The sequence below is a fragment of the Capsaspora owczarzaki genome, assembly GCF_000151315.2.
Source record: "Capsaspora owczarzaki ATCC 30864 unplaced genomic scaffold supercont2.4, whole genome shotgun sequence".
Taxonomy (NCBI): domain Eukaryota; class Filasterea; order Ministeriida; family Capsasporidae; genus Capsaspora; species Capsaspora owczarzaki.
The window spans coordinates 1,750,915-1,768,965 of NW_011887295.1; the positions used below are offsets into that span (position 1 = coordinate 1,750,915).

Below are 18,051 nucleotides of genomic sequence, written 5' to 3' on the forward strand. Positions count from 1 at the left end.
TTTAACACGCACATGCACTCTGGGATCTGCAAACGGTAGGTAGCAACAAGCGGCAAAAGCGTCTTGCTCGCTGAGCTCAAGTCGACGTGGCTTGGACATGTCGCCGGTAACTCGTGGGACATCTGGCCTGGGCACTTTTACGCCATTGCGAGGTCGAAGCACTGTTGCACGCCGCGGGCCGACTTTCTCAGTCTGAGTCTACTCGTGGTGGCCGGGTGCACTGGCGGCTCGTGGCAGCTCCAATTCCAGCTGGACTGGCCAAAGGATGTCGAAAGGTCCGAGAGCAAGCGGATGAAACGCGCGCTGCTTCGTGATCGGACTGGAAGTCTCGCTCGGTTGATGAAATCGCGTGGAGGCGTTCTGCGTGAAGTTTGCACCACTCTTGATTCCGCCGAGGCGCCCGAGGCAATGGTTTAGTCGTGTCCACCCCTTTCCTTCCACCCATCTTTACTCCTTATTGTCAGGTTGGGCACGCGTCGCCTCAACTGTTGAACTTGTCAACGCGTTGACTTTGCTCCTGCCGTGCAACCATTGCCCCGCCTGTTCAAATAATAAACAAACATGTCGCATGCATCACTAGAACCGCGTCTACTCGACTTTTGACCAGAAAAGACCATCAGAACTCAAGAGAAGCCCGAGTAGCCTGCTGACGAGTCCTCAGCTTGCATTTGGCCACAGGCGTGCCTCTACCGAGGTTGTGGAATGACTGACAGCCAACTGGAAGACAGCCGTCTCGTGCTGATTATATTTCGTTTCGTTTCAGATTGTTCTTTGTTTTTCGCCCCATCTCAGTCTCCTCGCAATACAGCACCTGCACTTTGCGAAATGGGTGCTGGGCTGTCAACGGAGGCCGCTGCAGACGCAACGATGCCGCCCATGGCGCAGGTCACGCTGCAGACCGTGGCGACCCTCCCTCGCCTGGTCGCCATCTGCTCTGCAACACAGACACTTGCGCCCAGCGACGCGCTCTGGGCAGACCTCCTCGCCTTCGAGATCGACCTCCCAGGCGACGACGAATCGCCACGCGCGCTCAGCATGCAAGTCAAAAGCCACGACCACCACCCACCCACCCCGGCCTCCCTCTCCATTCGACTTTCGGGCATTTGGATGCTACACGGTTGTGTTCTTACGCAAAGGGGGGGGGGTTGGAGGTTTGGGGGTTTGGGGAGAAGCGGTCGCGTTTTGCCCTTCTTGCTGGGGTCATCACCATAGGAAGAGCGCGTTCCAGCGTTTGACAACTGAAATGGGGAATCTCATCGTCTGTATCCTTCTGTGCTGTGCGGGCAGGACTGAAAATGGCGAGCTCGAGTTGGCTCTGGCACCGTTGGCTAGCGAGCTTGGTAACGTCATCTGGATTTGTGATTTGGGGCCCCTCTTGCTCTGTTCCATCATTACTCACTGAACAACTGACATGGATCTATGCTTTTTTTTTATTTGCTTTGACGGTTGATGGTCTCTTGCTTGGGGAATGGACAGTCTCGCACAACCTCGAAACGCGCAACTTGGGCAATCTGATTCTACTGCTGCTCACACACGTTCGCATCTTGGGTGATATTCCAGTCGCCGCTACTCCTGGCATTCGAGCGTATGGCTTGACAATTTTTTGTTCCTGTTTGGTTGCACTTTGCTGGCGTTTGTTTCGCCTCAATTTCCACTTATTCGCTCACTCTTTCGCAACTTACTGTTGAACTACTTTGAACACTCGTCTCTCCACCCAGCGGACTGTACCAGCGCACCTTGAATGCCGTCCTCTTGCTTAGAGTGTTTGTCAAGCACTTATTCGAAACTTTGCCTCCGCGGATAGCGCTACGACACTTCTCGGCGCATACGGCCAGTGTGGCAGCCAGTCTGCAAACCTCACAAAGGGCTGGCATGTCGGCATCGGCAGACGAAATTGATCTCAAAGAGCAGCTTGTTCTTTCACTTGTACAACTTCTGGTCGACACACCGTGAGTGCTCGATGGTGCCCCTATGGCAAAATCCGAAATCCGTCTCACAGCGTCTTGGTGTCTTTTCGTCCTCTTCTTGCGCATAGATCAACTCCCGATTACCTGTCCACCGAAGCTATCAATCTGATGACGGTCTTGCTGAGTCTGCAGCTCTACCTGCCCACGATCGAAGCGAACGATTTTCTGATGCACGTCATGACCGGTGCATGGTAATGCTTGCAGTGCTGTCTTCCACTCTTTTTTTGAAACATTTCTTGTCGCTTTCTCATCTCAATGGGTTTGCTTCATTGCTTCCCTTGTAGTCGGCAACGAGCGCACCAGCTTCTGGGACGTTTGCTGACGAGGTTTGCGGATCACGCGGCACCTTCAAAGCCATCTCAGCTTAAAGCTCCTGGTATGGAGATGAGATCTTTGTTCTCTGCTTCCTTTTGAGTTTGTTTGCTTGGAGTTTGCGACAGAAAGGGAATTTGAACTCTTGGTGAAACTGACAAAATCTTCGACTTTTTTTTTTTCCTCTTTTTGTTTTTGGCCTTCAGGCGCTGCATCGTACTCCCTAATCCCTTGGAGATCCCAACCGAACGCAACACTAACGCCGGAAGAGCGCGCTGTCCATGTCGAGGCGCTCAATCGGGAGGATGTGGCCTCAGACCCAGGTGCAGAAGCCTCCTTGTTGCTGTTGCTTTTGTTGTGCAACCACGGCGTCCGCAAGCCAGGAGGCAACCCATTCCAAGCCGCGCTTTCCACCTTCCGCGATTCGGCGCAAGACTTTTCCGTGTCTGAATCAGGTCGGCCACCGCTCGGCGTTGTGCAGCTGAGTTACACCAAGCTGTACAGCGTCCTCTGCCAGCGTTTGCACAATCAGCAAACCACCCTGCTATTGTATCTCCTCCTCCATGCCAACACTTCTTTTACCACCTTCCTGCTATCTCGGACGGACCTTCAAAACGTGGTAGGTTTCAGCCTTTTTGTTCGTTTTCTTGTTCTTGTTGAATGGCCAGGCGGGTTTTTTTGTTTGTTTGTTTTTGTTTTTTTTTGTCTTACGGGATGGTGTTTTGCATGTATGCTGCTTTCCTACAGCTCATTCCCATGCTGCAGACGCTGTATAATGCAGCCAGTCAACCCTCGCAGCAAATCTACATGTTGCTTATTATTGTCCTCATATTGAGCCAAGACCATTCCTTCAACAAGGGGATTCACGAGCAGGTGTGGAAATGATTCCTTGCCAGTGAGCTTGCACACGTTCGTACAACAATGCTCACAAGTTGTTTCGAAATTTCTTTTTCGCTTTTCGGCCTCTAGTCTCTACCTTCTGTTCCGTGGTATACCGAAAAGACCATCCACCAAATATCTCTGGGATCGCTCATTGTCATTGTGCTAGCACGCACAATCCAGTACAATTTGGCAAAGCTCAAGGTGCGGTGTCTGTTGGTTGATCAATGTCGACGTGGATTGCCCGCGCTCACTCACCACCACCATCTTTTTGCCCATATGCTGATCCACAGGATTTGTACATGAACACCAATTGCTTGGCGGCCCTCGCCAACATGTCCCCGCACTTTCACGCATTGCACCAATACGCGGCCGAGAGGATTGTTGGCTTGTTTTTGCTATTATCGAAGCGGTTTGAGACGCTAAAGAAGGCCGCCTCTTCGTCTTCCGAGTCCGAAGTGAGTGGTTTCGTTTTTTGATCTTTTGGCCTTACCGGTACATGTGGAGCTCTAAGAGCTGAGCTCGATTGATTTGATTGTGTGAGCAGAATGCTGATGTCGACGTGTTTGCCGATTTTCTTCGGATTGTTCTCGAGATTATGAATTCGTCCCTGTTGCATGCGATGCAACGCAATCCGTATCTGGTCTACATGCTGCTGCGAGAACGTGAGCATTTGAACAAGTATGCCAGCGAGGACCGATTTGCGGACGTGGTGTCGAACATTGAAACGGTAACGTTGTTGGAAGCGAATCAAGCAATCATCATGTTTGGTCTCAACTCACGGAGAGTGAGGACAGATTCTGGACTACTTTTCCGCGAGTCTCGAACCGCATTTGCAGACTTCGCCTTCAGCCGAAGACGTTCTGGGACTGATTGCAGCTGCCGCCCAGAAATGGAATAATGCAAAGCTCCAAGTAAGCGATTTGTTGCATGGTTGTTTTGATTGTTTGGTTTGTGTGCACGTTGAGCAACTCTGACGTGAGAATGGTGTTGCTAGTCGAACGAACTCAAGTTCAAGTACGAAGAGGAAGAGCAACCAGATGATTTCTTCATTCCCTACACGTGGTCGATTGTGGTGTCGCGCGCATTGATCAAATGGAGGGCTTCTCCCGATGGTGCTAGCTCGCCTGATGCGTCAACCGCCCCATGAAATTTTGTTTGATTCGTGAATGCTGTTTGTTTGTTTGTTTGAACTTTGTTTTCTCGGTTTTGCGTTTGTTCGGTTGTTGTCAGTAAACCTTGCGTACTCCATTTGTTATTGAATGCCATCGCAGACAAGAAGATGCGCGAATAGAATGTTCAGATTGACGGGGAAAAAAAAAAAAAAAAAACACGACCACCGATCGTCATGACAAATGCAACAACAACAATAGCAACAGCAACAACACAAAGAGACGAAAAGAGAAAGCAACAACAAAGCTAATCAACACGCGACACAGAAAAAAGTGGCCTTGATTTCGGCAAAGCCCCCTTGCCGTTGACAGTGAATCTTAGAACTCGATCAAGTTGCCCGTCGAAACTGGCGTGGGAGATGGCTGGCGAACTGGCGGGCGGCCGGATCCAGATGCGGTGCGCTGACGAGCCAGCCCATCGAATCCGTCCTGCAAGTGATATATTATAAAAAAAAAAAAAAAAAAAAAAAGGTCAGCAACCCAAGCAGCTTGCGAAAGAGAAGCGAGGGAAAACCAACCCGATTTGATCAAGTTGATCAAAAAAGGCACAAGAAGAAAACGCTCACCTCGCCGTTGCTAACAGTCAGGCTGGGAGTGGAACGTGGTGCTGACGCCGCGGGGCTGGAGCCGGCGGCAGACGCGGCGCTGGCGGCAGTGGTGAGCGGAGCCGTGGCAGCTGCCGGGGCTGCTGGCGTGGCGGCCTTCTTGTTTGCTGAATAATTTTTGAACGCTTCTTCGAAAGCAACAGAGATTGCTTCGTGGATGGCAGCAGCCTAGTATCGCGAGCATGTGGGCGAAAAAGGTGAATGAGATGAGACCACCCCTTGAACAAAAACACGCGCGTTCGAGTAAAGCAGCAAAGTGGGGACAAACCGTTGGCTCGTGCTTGAAAACATGGCAAAAGTACTTGGACTTTTCCTTGTTGAATGCAATGTACGAGATGAGCTTGTAGTGATCCGGAGACGTGTCGTAGGCACATTGCGAGATGTGATGCAGCATGTGCGCCTCGACAGTAATCTGCCACAATAACACAATGATGGAGGGGGTGGGTTTGTTTGTTGTCTGGAGAGAACAGATGTGCGCGAATTCGGGTGTGACCAAACTGGAGCTGTTACCTTTGTCTCGACGTCCACCAGAGTGATGCCCTGAGTGCTGACCTTCATGGTCATCTTGCGCTTGGATGGGTTCTGTTTGAGGAGGCGCGGTGTTTGAGTTGGCAACAGCGAGCATTCCTATCTCAGCCAAAGTGTTTTGGTTACCTGCTCGACAAACTGCAGAGCTCTGGCGGTGACGGCCTTGCCCGTGCTCTCGTCTGCCTCCATGGTTCCATAATACTGTGTAGCAAGCGACGCAAGCCAAGTAAGGTAAAGTCGACGAGTTGGTTGTGAGGGAGCTGAGGTGATTGGAGGTGTTAAACCGAGTTGCGAATACATTTTGTGGCTTTCTTTTTTTTTTTTTCTTTTGTTTTTTGTTTTTTCTCTCTTTTTGGTGATTGTTCGGTTTGAGCTACGACCCTCGCCGCAATAGGAAGACAGCCAAACAATCAATGGCATTTGCAATGCCATCGAGATCGGGAAGCGATGGATGCATGGGTCAACCAACGAAAAAGAGCGATGACGGGATGGAACGACGAACAATTTGGACCTTACAACGACGTTAAAGACGCGGCCTTCGGGGCTGCGCACCTTCATAATGTCCTCGACGGACGAAGTGCGCTCGAGCTCTGTCGTCGAAAGCAAGTGCAACAATGAGCACAAGTTCAGCAACAACAGAGAGACGCAAAGCAAAATCCAAATAATAAAAATCAAAAAACGAGATTAAAAATTTGGTTGAAATTTTCGTTCGTGTTTCAAACAACAAACAAACCAATAATAAAGGTAGTAGTAAAAAAGTGAAGGATGAACGAGACAAGAAAGAACATGTTGAATAACAAAGAAGCAGAAGCAGAATGAAAGCCGGGCGGGGGAAGGCTGAACTTACTGCCATAGTTCTCGTGGCGATGCTTGAAGTTCTCAAAGAAGCGTCTGGTTGCGAGTTTCAAAAAAAAAAAAAAAAAAGAGGTGAGTTTGTGTGTGGTTTGACGAACGAAGATAGCAGAAGGAGGGGGGGCCATGGGGACGAGAGCAGTGTAAAACCACTAAAGGGTAGCCAAAGACAGCAACTCAGAGCGAGCGAGAGAGCGGGGGGGACAAGGACAATAGCAGGACGACGAAGCGCAACTGAAGAAGCAGAGCATTGCGAAAAAAAAAAAAAAAAAAAAAAAAGAGGATTTTTGCATTCACAACAAGGAACATCAAGACGAGGACAGGAGGAGAGGGGGGATTGCGAGTGTCACAGAGACAAGAGAGGCCAGTGAAGACGAGAGAACAAGGAGAGCAGAGGCGCGCAGAGGAGCGGCGAGAGTGAGCCTGGACCGAGAGCGACGTCGTCGGGTTTGAGCGTGAGAAGACAACAGAGCATTGAATTTGGGGTTACCCGACAGACGAGGTGCGCTTGCGCTTTTCGGGGTCTTCGTCGACAGATAATGACATTGTGTGGAGTGGGCCAAAGAAGAGTTGGATCAAATATGAAATAACGAAATTAAAAAAAAAAAAGGGGGGGACTGATCTGAATCAAACGAAATCCAAAGTAGTAAAAACAACGAAAGAAGAAGAAAAAATATGGCGCAGATGGAAAACAGGATCGGGTTCGGGCTCGAGGGTGGCCAGGGGGGGGGAGGGACGAGATTAAACACGCGCGAACAAAGCAAGTCAAGATGCGTAAAGATGGAAGACGCAAGCAGGAGGAGGAAGAGGAAGAGGAAGAAGCACGACGGAACGATCAAAAATACGACGTGCGCAGTTCAGGAGCCACAGTACGATGGATGGTTGGGCTTTGTAAGAACTTTGATCACTGCATGATGGGATGATAGAGCAATCGATTTGAAAATCGACCGGCTGAATTGCTCTTGCATGGATGAGTGACTTCGATCCTGGCGGCTTTTGCTCAAAAAAACGTGGAAATTTCCGTTTGTCATGATCAATTGCGTGGGATGGAATGGAACTGCTGCCTGTACATTTGCAATTTGTAGGAGGTTGTTTGTTTTTCAAAGCTGGAGATGGGATGGAAGCCTCCAGTGAATGGTGGGGGAGGTCAGCAGCTGTGGTTTGTACAAGGCTCATGCAGCATGCTCAGACACCTGCGTCCGCCGATCCAAGCGTCCTTGGTTTGATGAGCTCACAATTTGCAATTCATGCTCAAGCACTCATGTTCTCAGACAAACCAAGACCACTCCATTATCTTCACTTCAACGAAAGGACTCGTTCTAGTCCTTGTGGTCCTTTTTCTTTCTTTCTTTCTTTTCCTTTTTTTTTTTTTTTTTTTTTTTTTCTGTCTGCTTCGTCTTCATCATCATCATCATCATCATCATCTCTTGTCTTTTGTTGTGAGTGAGTGCTTTTGAGTTCGTTGGAGTGACCCGCGTGGATGGAGGCCAGCAGCAGCGATCAGCGCCTGGCCGACCTCGACAGGCGGTTTGCCGAGCTTGAGCGCTCCTTCCTCGTCGACGATGCCATGGCCACCGACGACAACGACGATCTCATCCTCGCTCAGCAGCAGCAGGAGCAGGATCATCAGACGCATGATGAACATCGGCAGCAGCAGCAGCAGCTACAGCAGCACCGCAGCCTCAGCAGCAGTGGCAGTGCGCCAGTGTCGAGCTCAGCAGCGAGCATGTTGGACGACGACGAAGACCTCGCTGACGAGAATGCCGCGCGCGCCATGATCGAGCAGCTGGTGCAGGCACGACGGGACAGGGCTGCAGCAGCCACTCTCGAGTCAGAGCCACTGCAGCAGATCCGCGCCGCTGATGGTGCGGCAGGATCAGTAGTGCGGCCAGATGGCCGAGCGCATGTTACTGCCACGACTGCCTCCGCCAGTACAACTCCGCACACTGCGACTCCTACCACTCTCACCCCCAAACCGGCCACTCGCACGCCTCTGATGGATGCTGCTAGGGCTGCTGCGGGTGCTGGGAACGCAGGTGGAAGGCTGGAAGACGACCGCGCACAGATTCACGCTCCTGCTCCTGCTCCTGCTTCTGCTGGAGCAACGGGCATGACAATAAACACACCTGCTGTCGTGGCGCCAAACGCACCTCAACAGGCTCGCATCATTGACCAAGTGGCTGGCACACCACCAGGACTGACCCCGCCGGGCGAAGTTTCGTCACAATCCAAGACATCGCCTGCTGCTCCTGCTCATGCTGCCTCTGCTGTTGCTGGTACCGCAGCCGCTCAGTATGCTGAAAGCGCCTCGGCTGAGGTGAACAAGATTTGGCACGCCCACCGCCAGCAGGTGGATGCCCGACTCGCCAATCTGCTTCTAAAGTTCGGTCCGAATCCCGCGGCTCCGAACGGCGGAGCACCCGCACCCGACCACCCCTTGGGAGCAGTGCTGTGCAAAGAGCATCTCGCGGTGGACAGCGACACAGCTGGAATCGCGCGTCGCTGTCGAGTGTCTGCTCGTGGCTGCACAACGGAACGAATCCCGAGCAGACGCCATCAAACCCATCTTTTTGGACTTGCTGGCCAAAGCCCGAAGCAATCCAAGAGTATCGCTCGCACCAACGACTCCTTCTGACACTCTCTCGCAGCTCGTTAACAGTGGTTGGCCTGGACAGACCCCGCTTGGGATGGCAGTTCGACGGCCCGATTCGCTGCCATTGGTTCGGACGTTGCTCGCTCTGGGTGCCAATCCTTCCTTGCAAGAACCCGACGCTGCGCCACCACTGCTCTATGCTGTGCAGACCAATAACATGCCCTTGCTGCAGACTCTTCTTGAAGCACCAAAGCCCGCCTATCCAAACCTGCCGGCCATCAACGGGACGTTTATCGGCTGGACGCCTCTCATCGCCGCTGCACGGCTCGGCAATGCGAATGCTGTCGCTGCCATGCTGCTCCATATCGATTCTATTGCCTTTGCACAACTGCGACAGCAACCACTTCCATCCTACCAAGCGTCAAAACGCAGGCTCGGCGTGGATGAGACGGACGAACTGCTTTCACGGCGGCAGCGCTTATTGCACCATCGCGACCTCTTTGGTCGCTCGCTCATGCATGCAGCCGTCTCGCCCGTGGATCCACAGAGTTCCACGGGTGTCCTATCCATGCTCTTGGCTCTTGGCGGTGACGTCAATGCCCGCGATGAACAGCAACGCACCCCGTTGATGGATGCCGTCATGCGCGGCCTAGTCCCCTGTGTCAAGCTCTTGCTTGCAGCTGGAGCCGATGTGCATGCAACGAACATTGTGGGCAGAACTGCAGTGCACGTGTGTGCTTCCTGGCAAGACACCAAGGTTGGTGAGATCATGGCTCTGCTTCTCCAGGCAGGCGCCAATCCAGATGCTCAGGACAGGTCTCTGAGCACACCATTGCATGTTGCTGCCAGTCTCGGCTTTGCCGGCCATGTGACCTCCCTCATTCGGGCCGGGGCCAACCTGCACGTTCAAAACTCGTCAGGCACCACCCCGCTGCACTACGGTGCGCGCCAGTTGGGCCCTCGATTCTTTGAAACGACAAAGGCGCTCTTGAGTGCCGGTGCACCAGTTAATCTGGCAAACAAGCGAGGCTTCACCCCGCTGCACGATGCTGTGGCCAATGCTATTCCGTCCGCAGTCGCCCAACTCATCGCTCACGGTGCAGACCCAAACATGCGAATTCATGCCACGGGCATGACCGCGCTCCACTTGGCTGCATTCACGATGGTCTCCGTCAACGTGCGGCATCTCTTGTCAGCGGGTGCGCTTGTGAATGCTGTCGATGGCATTGGCAAAACACCGCTCTCGCTCGCGCTGGGAAGCAAGCAGATTACGCAAATGCTGCTGGATGAGTCGGCGGACGTCCAGCACGCGAGTGCCGTGGGTAACACGCCACTGCACTTTGCGAGTCTGTTTGCTGAACGGGCGGCCACCATTCCTTTGCTCGTCAAGTATGGCGCAAATGTGAATGGCGTCAATGCGCGCCAAAGAACACCACTCCACCTTGCTGCTTTGAAGAATTTGGTGCCGACAGCGGATGCCCTCATTCGTGCCGGCGCGGACTTGACGATGGTCGACGATCGCGGGAACACGCCCGCGCTTCTTGCCATGAAGTTCGGTCATGGCCATATGGCACGCGCGCTCTTGCGGTACGAGTACAACTTTGATGCCTCCAACCACATGGGCGAGACCATGGTGCATCTTGCCGCGCGCCATGGAGCGCTTGAAATCATGGAGCTCCTCGGTCCTGATTTGTCGAGCCTGGTGAATCATGCAACCGCTAGCCAGTTCACGGCGCTGCACTTTGCAGCCACGGCTCACCCTCTCGCCATCACCATGTCGGATGTCTTGCTGAACGCCGGTGCGGACGTGAATGCATGCACAGCGCGGTTACAAACCCCGCTGATGATGGCCACCTTCCACGACAACGTCGAACTCGTTAGTCTATTGTTAGAACGCGGCGCCGATGCGCGCTTGCAGGACCGCAACGGCCACACGGCGCTCGGCCTCGCAATTCGCGCCCGTCGACCCTCCGTCGCGGCGCGGCTACTGGAGCTGCCAGTTTCGCTGGAGGAATTGGCAGGTGGCGAGGAAATGCTGTCCAACTTGCTGCTCTCTGCTGTGCGACACGCGCAAATACCAGCTCTCACTCGAATGCTCGAGCTTGGCGCCAATCCAAACTCGGGCACCAAAGAGAATTACACGTTGCTGTTGTGTGCCGTGCGTAACTGCGTCATGCCAGCCATTCTCACGCTGTTGGAGCACGGCGGCGATCCCTCTGCAAAAACCCACAACGGTGTTGATTTGTTCTTGGTCTTTTGCCGAGCTGCGCTCGGGTCTGACAGTGCAGAATATGAAAAGGTGATTCGCGCCCTCGGTGCCGCGCGGCTGCTCAAACTTGGAGAGCTCCATCCAACAGAGATGCAACTGATGCCGCGCAGAGCGCTCGTGCTGCTCCACAAGATTGCGGCGGAGGAGGGACTCACGACTTTGTCGCAATCGCCGCCAACTGCCGCTCCTGCGTCTGTGCCGGTGGCCGTGTCCGCTGCTGCACAACCGCGAAAACTGCATCGTCGAGATGCTTCACCTCACCTTCAACCAACAGCACCCGCGACACAGCCTCCAAAGCGCAGTGAGCAATTCAAGGCGCCGAATCGCACTGCGCCAGCGTTGCGCTCGTATTCGACCTTGCAAGCAGGCGCTCCATCCGCTGTTGCTACCGCATCATCCTTGCCTTTGATTCGCAATCCGCTGCTCCACCAACACCAGCGCAAACACATCCACACAGCCATCCATCGCAGCCCGAGCTTGCAACTGGCGTCTGCTGTCGCCCGCAACGCCTTGCTCCTCCTCGGTCGCCGTTTGTGATTGACCTCTTGTCCTTCTCTTTTTGGCTTGCTGCTTTATGAGCGATTGCTCTCCTTCGCCTGCAATAATACTGTACTTTTGCACCTTTTTTTTTTTTTCTTCAACTCGAAATGAACATCATTCCTTATTCATTGAATTTCCATTATTTGACTGTTTCCATTGTCGCTCCATCAAGCCATCAAACACACCATGATGGATGCCGCCAATCCAGCCCAGAGCGGTAGTGATATTATTCTGTTGCGCCTGAAGGTGGGCGAGCAGGACCGGAGTGCGCTGGCGACGCGGGACATGACGCTGGCCGAGCTGTGCGCGACCCACTTCCGCGACGCGCTCGCCCAGGGCAACGGGGTCAAGTTCATCCACAGCGGGCGATTATTGCAGCCAGACACGGCCACGCTCGAAGCGCTCGGTCTTCAGCCAGGCGCAGTCATACACTGCCAGGTAATACCGTTGGCGGCACCCTTCATACAGCCTGTCATTGCGCGGTGTGTACAATTCGGGTCGTACCAGTCATCGTCCTCCAATCATTCTGGAGATAGGTCATTCTGATGATGGCGGGGAGATCATCTTCTCAGTCCACACGATAGCCATGATAATACCCAGTGCTTGCTTGCCATCGCCAACTCACCCCGTTTGAATGAATGAATGAAAATCCATCGCACTTTGGCAGGTCTATCCATTGCAGCCGGGACAACAAGCCAACAATGCATCGGAAAATTCTCAACCACGATCTGCTACTGGTCCGTCAGAAGCAGAATGGCTGGCATCAGCTGGACTCGGGCAGTCGAGGCAGTCTTCGTCGCCCGAGTTGGACCGATTCCTAACGCCGCTTGTCTGGATTATTGTGGCCGCTCTTTGGGCCATCTACTACGTGTATGGCCGCTATGCCTTTGACAATGTTGGCTTTGCACTACTAGTGATGATTACCGGCGGAGCGCTCATGGCGACAGTGTCTTGAGCTGTTGTTTTGCCGTGAGCGGAGCCCCCGGTTCCCCTTGTACAGGTTTTCTACCCCGACTTGCTCGGTTTGACTGATCAACAAACTTCAAACAATTCCAAACATCTTTTTGCAGAGGGGGGTCCCAAAAACTGTTATGATCAGAGATCGTTCCACGAAGATGCGAGTAATGGGTTGATGATGAGAGTAATAATCGGGAAACAAGAGACTTCACTGATAACACACTCCAAATACAGATACACATCAATCAATAACACATCCAGTCGGGAATCTTTTCAGGTGGAGTTTCTTTGTTGATTGCTTCGAGCTCTGAGAGAAGAGCTGTTATTTCAGGGATCAGGATTTCTGCTCTCGCGTTGCCGTCAAGGTGAAAGGTGCCAGAACAATCCGCCTAAATCACTACGGGTTCCAGGTCCGAATCTCAAAGTGTCATCTAGCCTCTTCTCTCTGCCAGCATCATGTTGCCCATAAATGATAATGTAGATTTCAACTGTGAGCCGGTGAAAAAGTCTGCGCTGGACCGAGCACGGGAGGGAATGGTTGGGAGCGCCGCGAGCGTGCAGGGAACGGCCAAGCCACCAACCCCCACGGTGGACCAGCAACCCACTACTAGGGCATTTATGGAATGGTATTGGTGTTTGAGTCATGGGGTCGAAGGGCGGGCGGATCGGGTCACCCAGTCAGGCTGCGTAGCAGTGAGCATCAAGGGGGCGACAGGAAAAGTTGGACTTAGAAAATTTTTTCCTCCTTTTGCGCTTTCCTCCTTTTTGCGCTGTCGAGCTGTTTTCAAGCTCTTCTGCCACGTTCTATGCCGCGAAACTTCAAAGACAAGTTTATCCATGTGTCAAAATTTAAAATCGAATGGGGTCAAGGATGCTGACACCTCTCAGGCGCCGCTGCTGTGAAAACAGTGGGGAGGACAGCACCACAATGACCCAAAGTACAACACCAAGCACACACAATCATACAAAACTTCACAAAAACTCTGGGTTTACAGCTGAATCAAACATTTCAAGCCGTCTAGCACGCACACACTCCTCCAGAGTGTACCTGAAGTCATCGTCGTCCATCTCCTCAGGCTGGGCCTCAAACACGTCTGCATCGTCATCCCGACTCGTGTCGTAGCGTGAAAACCGTCGAATTGTGTCGCGCGCACGGATGGCCGCTGAGCGCCCTCCAGGCGGCCGCAGTTGAGGGGCAAAATGTTCAAACCAATCCTCTGTTGGTTGCGCTGGTTCCGTTCCTGCGGGTCAGCCTCTGGCTCCAATCGAGGTCGTTTCCGACTGGCTGAACGTGCACCATCACTCGCATTCCCAAATGTGGGATCGGAATTAGCAAATGAAGGGGTAGTGTCGCCCCACGGATCTCGAGTACCGCGATTGCTGCGAGAAGTCGGGATGTAGTCGACAAACTACTATTGTTGGGTGTTGTACGCAGTCACCGCCGCCCTTGCGCTCTCGAATGCTTGACTGTCTTTGGCGCAAAAGGATCTTGCGACTTCTCGGGTAAGTGCAGCAGGAACACGATGCTTAGCTTTGGGCCGCCCCTTCACTCCAGACTTCTTGCGTCGTGTCCACGAACTGGTCGCCAACGACGCTGCTGCGGATGCAGTTGCGTTACCTGGAAGAACGGTTGAGGCTGACGATGTTGATGCTGCTGCTGCTGCTGCTACTGCTGCTGCTGCTCGGTTGGCTTTGGCAGCAGCAGTTCGCTTTGCCTTGGCTTGGGCAGCTCGGGTAGATTTGGCAGCCTTACGAGTTGCACCACGCGTGCGCCGGGTATCTAATGAAAGAATCCCTCGCTGACCTGTCGCATTCCGCATGCTGTTGCTGCAATTGCGTGTGAGCTGGCGAACGAGGCTTTGCAACTCATCGCCCCATGGTCTTGAGACGCTCGAGTCCTTTCTCGAACAGCTTGGAGAGCTCGTCCACCAGGTCGTCGGGACTGGCCACCGTCTCAACAAGTCCAGAGCTGTGCTCTGGAGCATCATCGGAGTTACGCGCAGAAGGTGACGCGCCGTGATTCGGATCGAGCTCGGCGGGGAGGTCCGAGGTGCGGTCAGCAGGTCCGTCTGCATCCGGGCCCGAGGGAAGGTGATCGTCTACGGCCATGTCAGAGGTGCGAGCAGGTCCGTCTGCATCAAGCTGATCGTCTACGGCCATGTCGGTTGCGCCAGTCGGCAGGGCATCATCGGCATACGCAGTATTGGCTGCGGACACAGCAGTTTCGCTTGCAGGATTGACGGGTGCTGAGCGGGACACGGGACACACTGGTGGCTCTTCGAAGAGAGAATGGATTTGAAGACGAAAGTTCTCGATGCCTCCAAAGTGCCGCGCGACGGCACGGATATGGCTGCAAATGAAAGCGTGATCGTGCATGGCGCTGCAAAAGCGCCGCTCGACACCAACGACCACAACATCTGGGTACTGTTGCTTCAGCGCTTCGTGCAGCTGCTGCAAACCCTCAGTCAAGGGCATGCCACGCGTCTGATAAAATGGCTCAAGGTGAGCGTTTGCGAGTTCGCGAATTTGGAGTAGATCAAGCTCAGAAAGCGTCCGCTGAGGCAGAACAAGTCCTACACCAAAGTAGCGATGAAGCTCCAACACCTGACCGGTTTCCACGAGCTTCTCTGCGTGCATCTCTTTCTCAAGCAGTAAGGAGCGGAACTTTGGAAGGAAGGCGACATTCGGCTTGTCGAGTAGCTGGCGTTGGCGTTGCAAACAGAAGTGCTGGTTCGTGTCCCGAACAATCCTGATTGCGAGACCTGCCAAATCGTGCATGCGGTAACCTTTCAGAAACTTGTACTTGAACGTGCCGAAAAAGCTATGGGGGAGGCAAGTCGCAATGACATGTCAACAAGGTTCCAAAGTTCGGCACGGGACAAGCGACTCACAATCATCACAAGCTTACCGCTCAATCAAATTGTTGGTGTGGCCTTGATCCAGCGCATCACGCACCAAGCCAAGGTGGAAGAGCGTCCAGGTTTTAATATCTCGTTCGTTGAGCCACTGAGACAGAAAATAACCTTGGAACTCGCCGGCGGCATTGAGCAAGCTGTTGCTCGCGTCCTTCAGCTCTTGTGCATTCCTGGCATACCGCATTTTAGCCATACACGAGAGAAGATCTAGTCTGCCCGGGTACTGGCGCTCCACCGCTTGGCAGACGTGAAACCAGCAAGTTGCCACCTGCACACCCGGCACCGCCTGATTGATGCAGTTTCGCTCAGCGCCGCATTTGTCGATGACGATGCGCACCGGATTAAACGCTTCACCTACGGCGTGCTTGACCTCGGACAAGAACCGCGCATATTCATGCTCGCGATCTCTGTCGGAGATCATGAACGCCAGCGGCACAACACCAGCGCCTGATTCGTCAGCAGCAACGAGTGCTGTTGTCGCCCAGTCGTAGCGGTTGACTGAGAAGGTTGAATCCAGGAACAGGACCTTGGGACGAAGGGCGTCCCACGTTGCCCGCTGACAAGGCGTCATTAAAATCAGAATGTTCGACTCCCTCAGGGGGATTTCGAGGCAGCTCTGGCAGTCGCAGTGAACAAATTGATGATAAATGACATCGCTTTTGTCGCCGTATTGGCTTTCGCCGGGGCACTGCCCATCTTGGTAGAGCGAGTGAGGGTGAGAGCAGGCATACGACGAGGTTGACGCGAGAAATTGGTCGATGCGCTGCTGGTCGGTTCCATGTAGCTTCTCGCTGCTTGAGTTGACTATCATCATGCGAATTGCGTCTTTGGTGGGATACCAGCGACCAGAAGTGTACGGTACGTTCCAACTTGAAAGAGGGCGAGGCGGCGGGTTGAGAGTTGGCCCTTCCAACTGCGCTACAATGGACGCCTCCGAGCACCCCTTGCGCACCAGATCCATGACCCACTCTTTGATTTCAGGATGCGCGCGCTGCTTGAAAGCGAGCGAGCCGTCGGTGCAAGCCATGTCGTGGCGACCCATCTGCTCGAGCTTGAACCCAATAAGGTGCAGCTCGCCGTGCGTGTGTTGGCCAAGCTCCGTCAATCTCAGGCCGAAACTGCAGGATCCGGCGCCGAGCTCCGGACGTAACTGAAAGTTGTTGTCAACTCGCTTCTTGCTGGAGCAGGCGCGAATAAATCGTTGTTGGAGAGTTGGTGTGTCTGGCACGGTCGTAGGCGGCCTCGACGGATCGCGTCTATTGAAGCAATACCAACGGCGTGTTCGAACAGGAATGAGCGTCGTACTAGGGCTCCACTGCGGAAGTCTGTCTCGCTCCTCCTTGGTGAGATGGACTCCCCTGCGCTTCCGAGGCGTTCTTGAGCGGCAGTTTTCGTCGTGCCCGTCTTGGTCGTTAAGAGATTCAAGAATGTCGTCCCTATCATCTTGCATTACGCTAGTTTCGTCGTCGGCCAAGTCGGTGGACGCGGGTTGCACGGAAGACAATCTCAAGTTTTGTTCGCGCTGTGAAATCGCGACCGCGGGATGTTGGATTTGCAACAGGGGCAACGCAACCTGACAGAAAGATGAACGCATTCGGGGTGTGCAATCGTCTTGTTTGACGGGTAGAACTTGTTCTTGACGCCAACGACTGGACACCAAAACTGAGGGTTTGGGCGGAAGGCAACTTCTCTAAAGTCATGGGTCTGCAAGGCTCGCTCCACATCGCCGTACGTTGGCAGCGCCTCTGGCTGGGCAACAGGTACATCCAGATCCATGAAGCGATCCTGGCTGGCGTCGGGAACGAGGTCGTGAAGGACCACCAGCCGCACACTGCATGTCTCGTAGCTTGGTTGCGGCTGGATCTCCTCGTCCTCCTCCATCTCGCCTCGTGCGCTCGCTGGCTCTTGTGTGTCGGGTTCTTATGCTTGGATGAATTGCTTGACGTGTGTGTGTGTGTTGCAGGTCTGGTCGGTCTCGTGAGGACGGAAAAGTACAAGAATCGACCTGAGACCTATGGCTCTGAAGAACAACAGAAAAGAGTGGCTCAATCCAGCCCAAAGTGGTAAAGATCCAGCTTCACACAAAATCGCTCCCCACCGCGATCGCCCCGCCATTGAGCCAAAACGGTTGTAAATATCATCTGTAATCACCCCTGAAAAGTGCGCGGTCCGACACCGACTGGACACGTCGGAAATCGAGCTCGGCAATGGCGACCGGCGTTGTGGCGTTCTTCTGGGGGTCAAAACAGTGTTTCTATCCTGCGCGCTTCCTCGCCGTAATAGTACGCGATGCACCCTAGGCAGTCGGTGTGCTCGATCTCGAAAATGCGGGGGGTGCAAAGTTGAGCAAAGATTATGATGCTCTGCTGCACTGGTCCTGGAAGAACGCTTGTGGCGCTGTTTTGCGGTCGCCTCGAGGCCATTTTGATTTTTCGATTTTCTGAGAAAACCGCTCATCTGAG

General features: G+C 53.5%; 5 protein-coding genes across 5 annotated transcripts; 3 read left to right on the top strand and 2 right to left on the bottom strand.

Annotated features, from left to right (window-relative positions):
- Nucleotides 1–797: 797 nt before the first annotated feature.
- On the top strand, nucleotides 798–4,409 carry CAOG_03337 (dymeclin). The gene is made up of 13 exons (XM_004364119.2): nucleotides 798–1,037; nucleotides 1,288–1,340; nucleotides 1,477–1,585; nucleotides 1,719–1,949; nucleotides 2,036–2,158; nucleotides 2,252–2,343; nucleotides 2,486–2,898; nucleotides 3,027–3,152; nucleotides 3,249–3,362; nucleotides 3,452–3,616; nucleotides 3,706–3,888; nucleotides 3,956–4,072; nucleotides 4,156–4,409. Exons 1-13 carry the CDS (start codon nucleotides 826–828, stop codon nucleotides 4,306–4,308), a joined length of 2,091 nt encoding a protein of 696 aa, XP_004364176.2. The 5' UTR covers nucleotides 798–825; the 3' UTR covers nucleotides 4,309–4,409.
- On the bottom strand, nucleotides 4,396–6,924 carry CAOG_03338 (hypothetical protein). Its single transcript, XM_004364120.2, has 8 exons — nucleotides 6,806–6,924; nucleotides 6,311–6,354; nucleotides 5,980–6,053; nucleotides 5,590–5,664; nucleotides 5,446–5,517; nucleotides 5,204–5,347; nucleotides 4,897–5,103; nucleotides 4,396–4,759 (listed from the first exon to the last, which is right to left on the bottom strand). Exons 1-8 carry the CDS (start codon nucleotides 6,859–6,861, stop codon nucleotides 4,649–4,651), a joined length of 783 nt encoding a protein of 260 aa, XP_004364177.1. The 5' UTR covers nucleotides 6,862–6,924; the 3' UTR covers nucleotides 4,396–4,648.
- An 871-nt stretch (nucleotides 6,925–7,795) lies between these two features.
- CAOG_03339 (ankyrin repeat protein) lies at nucleotides 7,796–11,830 on the top strand (the record flags this gene model as incomplete). Its single annotated transcript, XM_004364121.2, has 2 exons — nucleotides 7,796–8,921; nucleotides 9,010–11,830. The coding sequence occupies 2 exons, from the start codon at nucleotides 7,796–7,798 to the stop codon at nucleotides 11,712–11,714; spliced, it is 3,831 nt and encodes a 1,276-aa protein (XP_004364178.1). The 3' UTR covers nucleotides 11,715–11,830.
- Nucleotides 11,831–11,836: 6 nt separating this feature from the next.
- Nucleotides 11,837–12,922, top strand: CAOG_03340 (hypothetical protein). The gene is made up of 2 exons (XM_004364122.2): nucleotides 11,837–12,155; nucleotides 12,385–12,922. Exons 1-2 carry the CDS (start codon nucleotides 11,904–11,906, stop codon nucleotides 12,670–12,672), a joined length of 540 nt encoding a protein of 179 aa, XP_004364179.2. The 5' UTR covers nucleotides 11,837–11,903; the 3' UTR covers nucleotides 12,673–12,922.
- A 1,618-nt stretch (nucleotides 12,923–14,540) lies between these two features.
- On the bottom strand, nucleotides 14,541–17,470 carry CAOG_03341 (hypothetical protein; the record flags this gene model as incomplete). The annotated part of the gene is made up of 3 exons (XM_004364123.2): nucleotides 14,541–15,495; nucleotides 15,583–17,111; nucleotides 17,168–17,470. 3 exons carry the CDS (start codon nucleotides 17,468–17,470, stop codon nucleotides 14,541–14,543), a joined length of 2,787 nt encoding a protein of 928 aa, XP_004364180.2.
- Nucleotides 17,471–18,051: the final 581 nt, after the last annotated feature.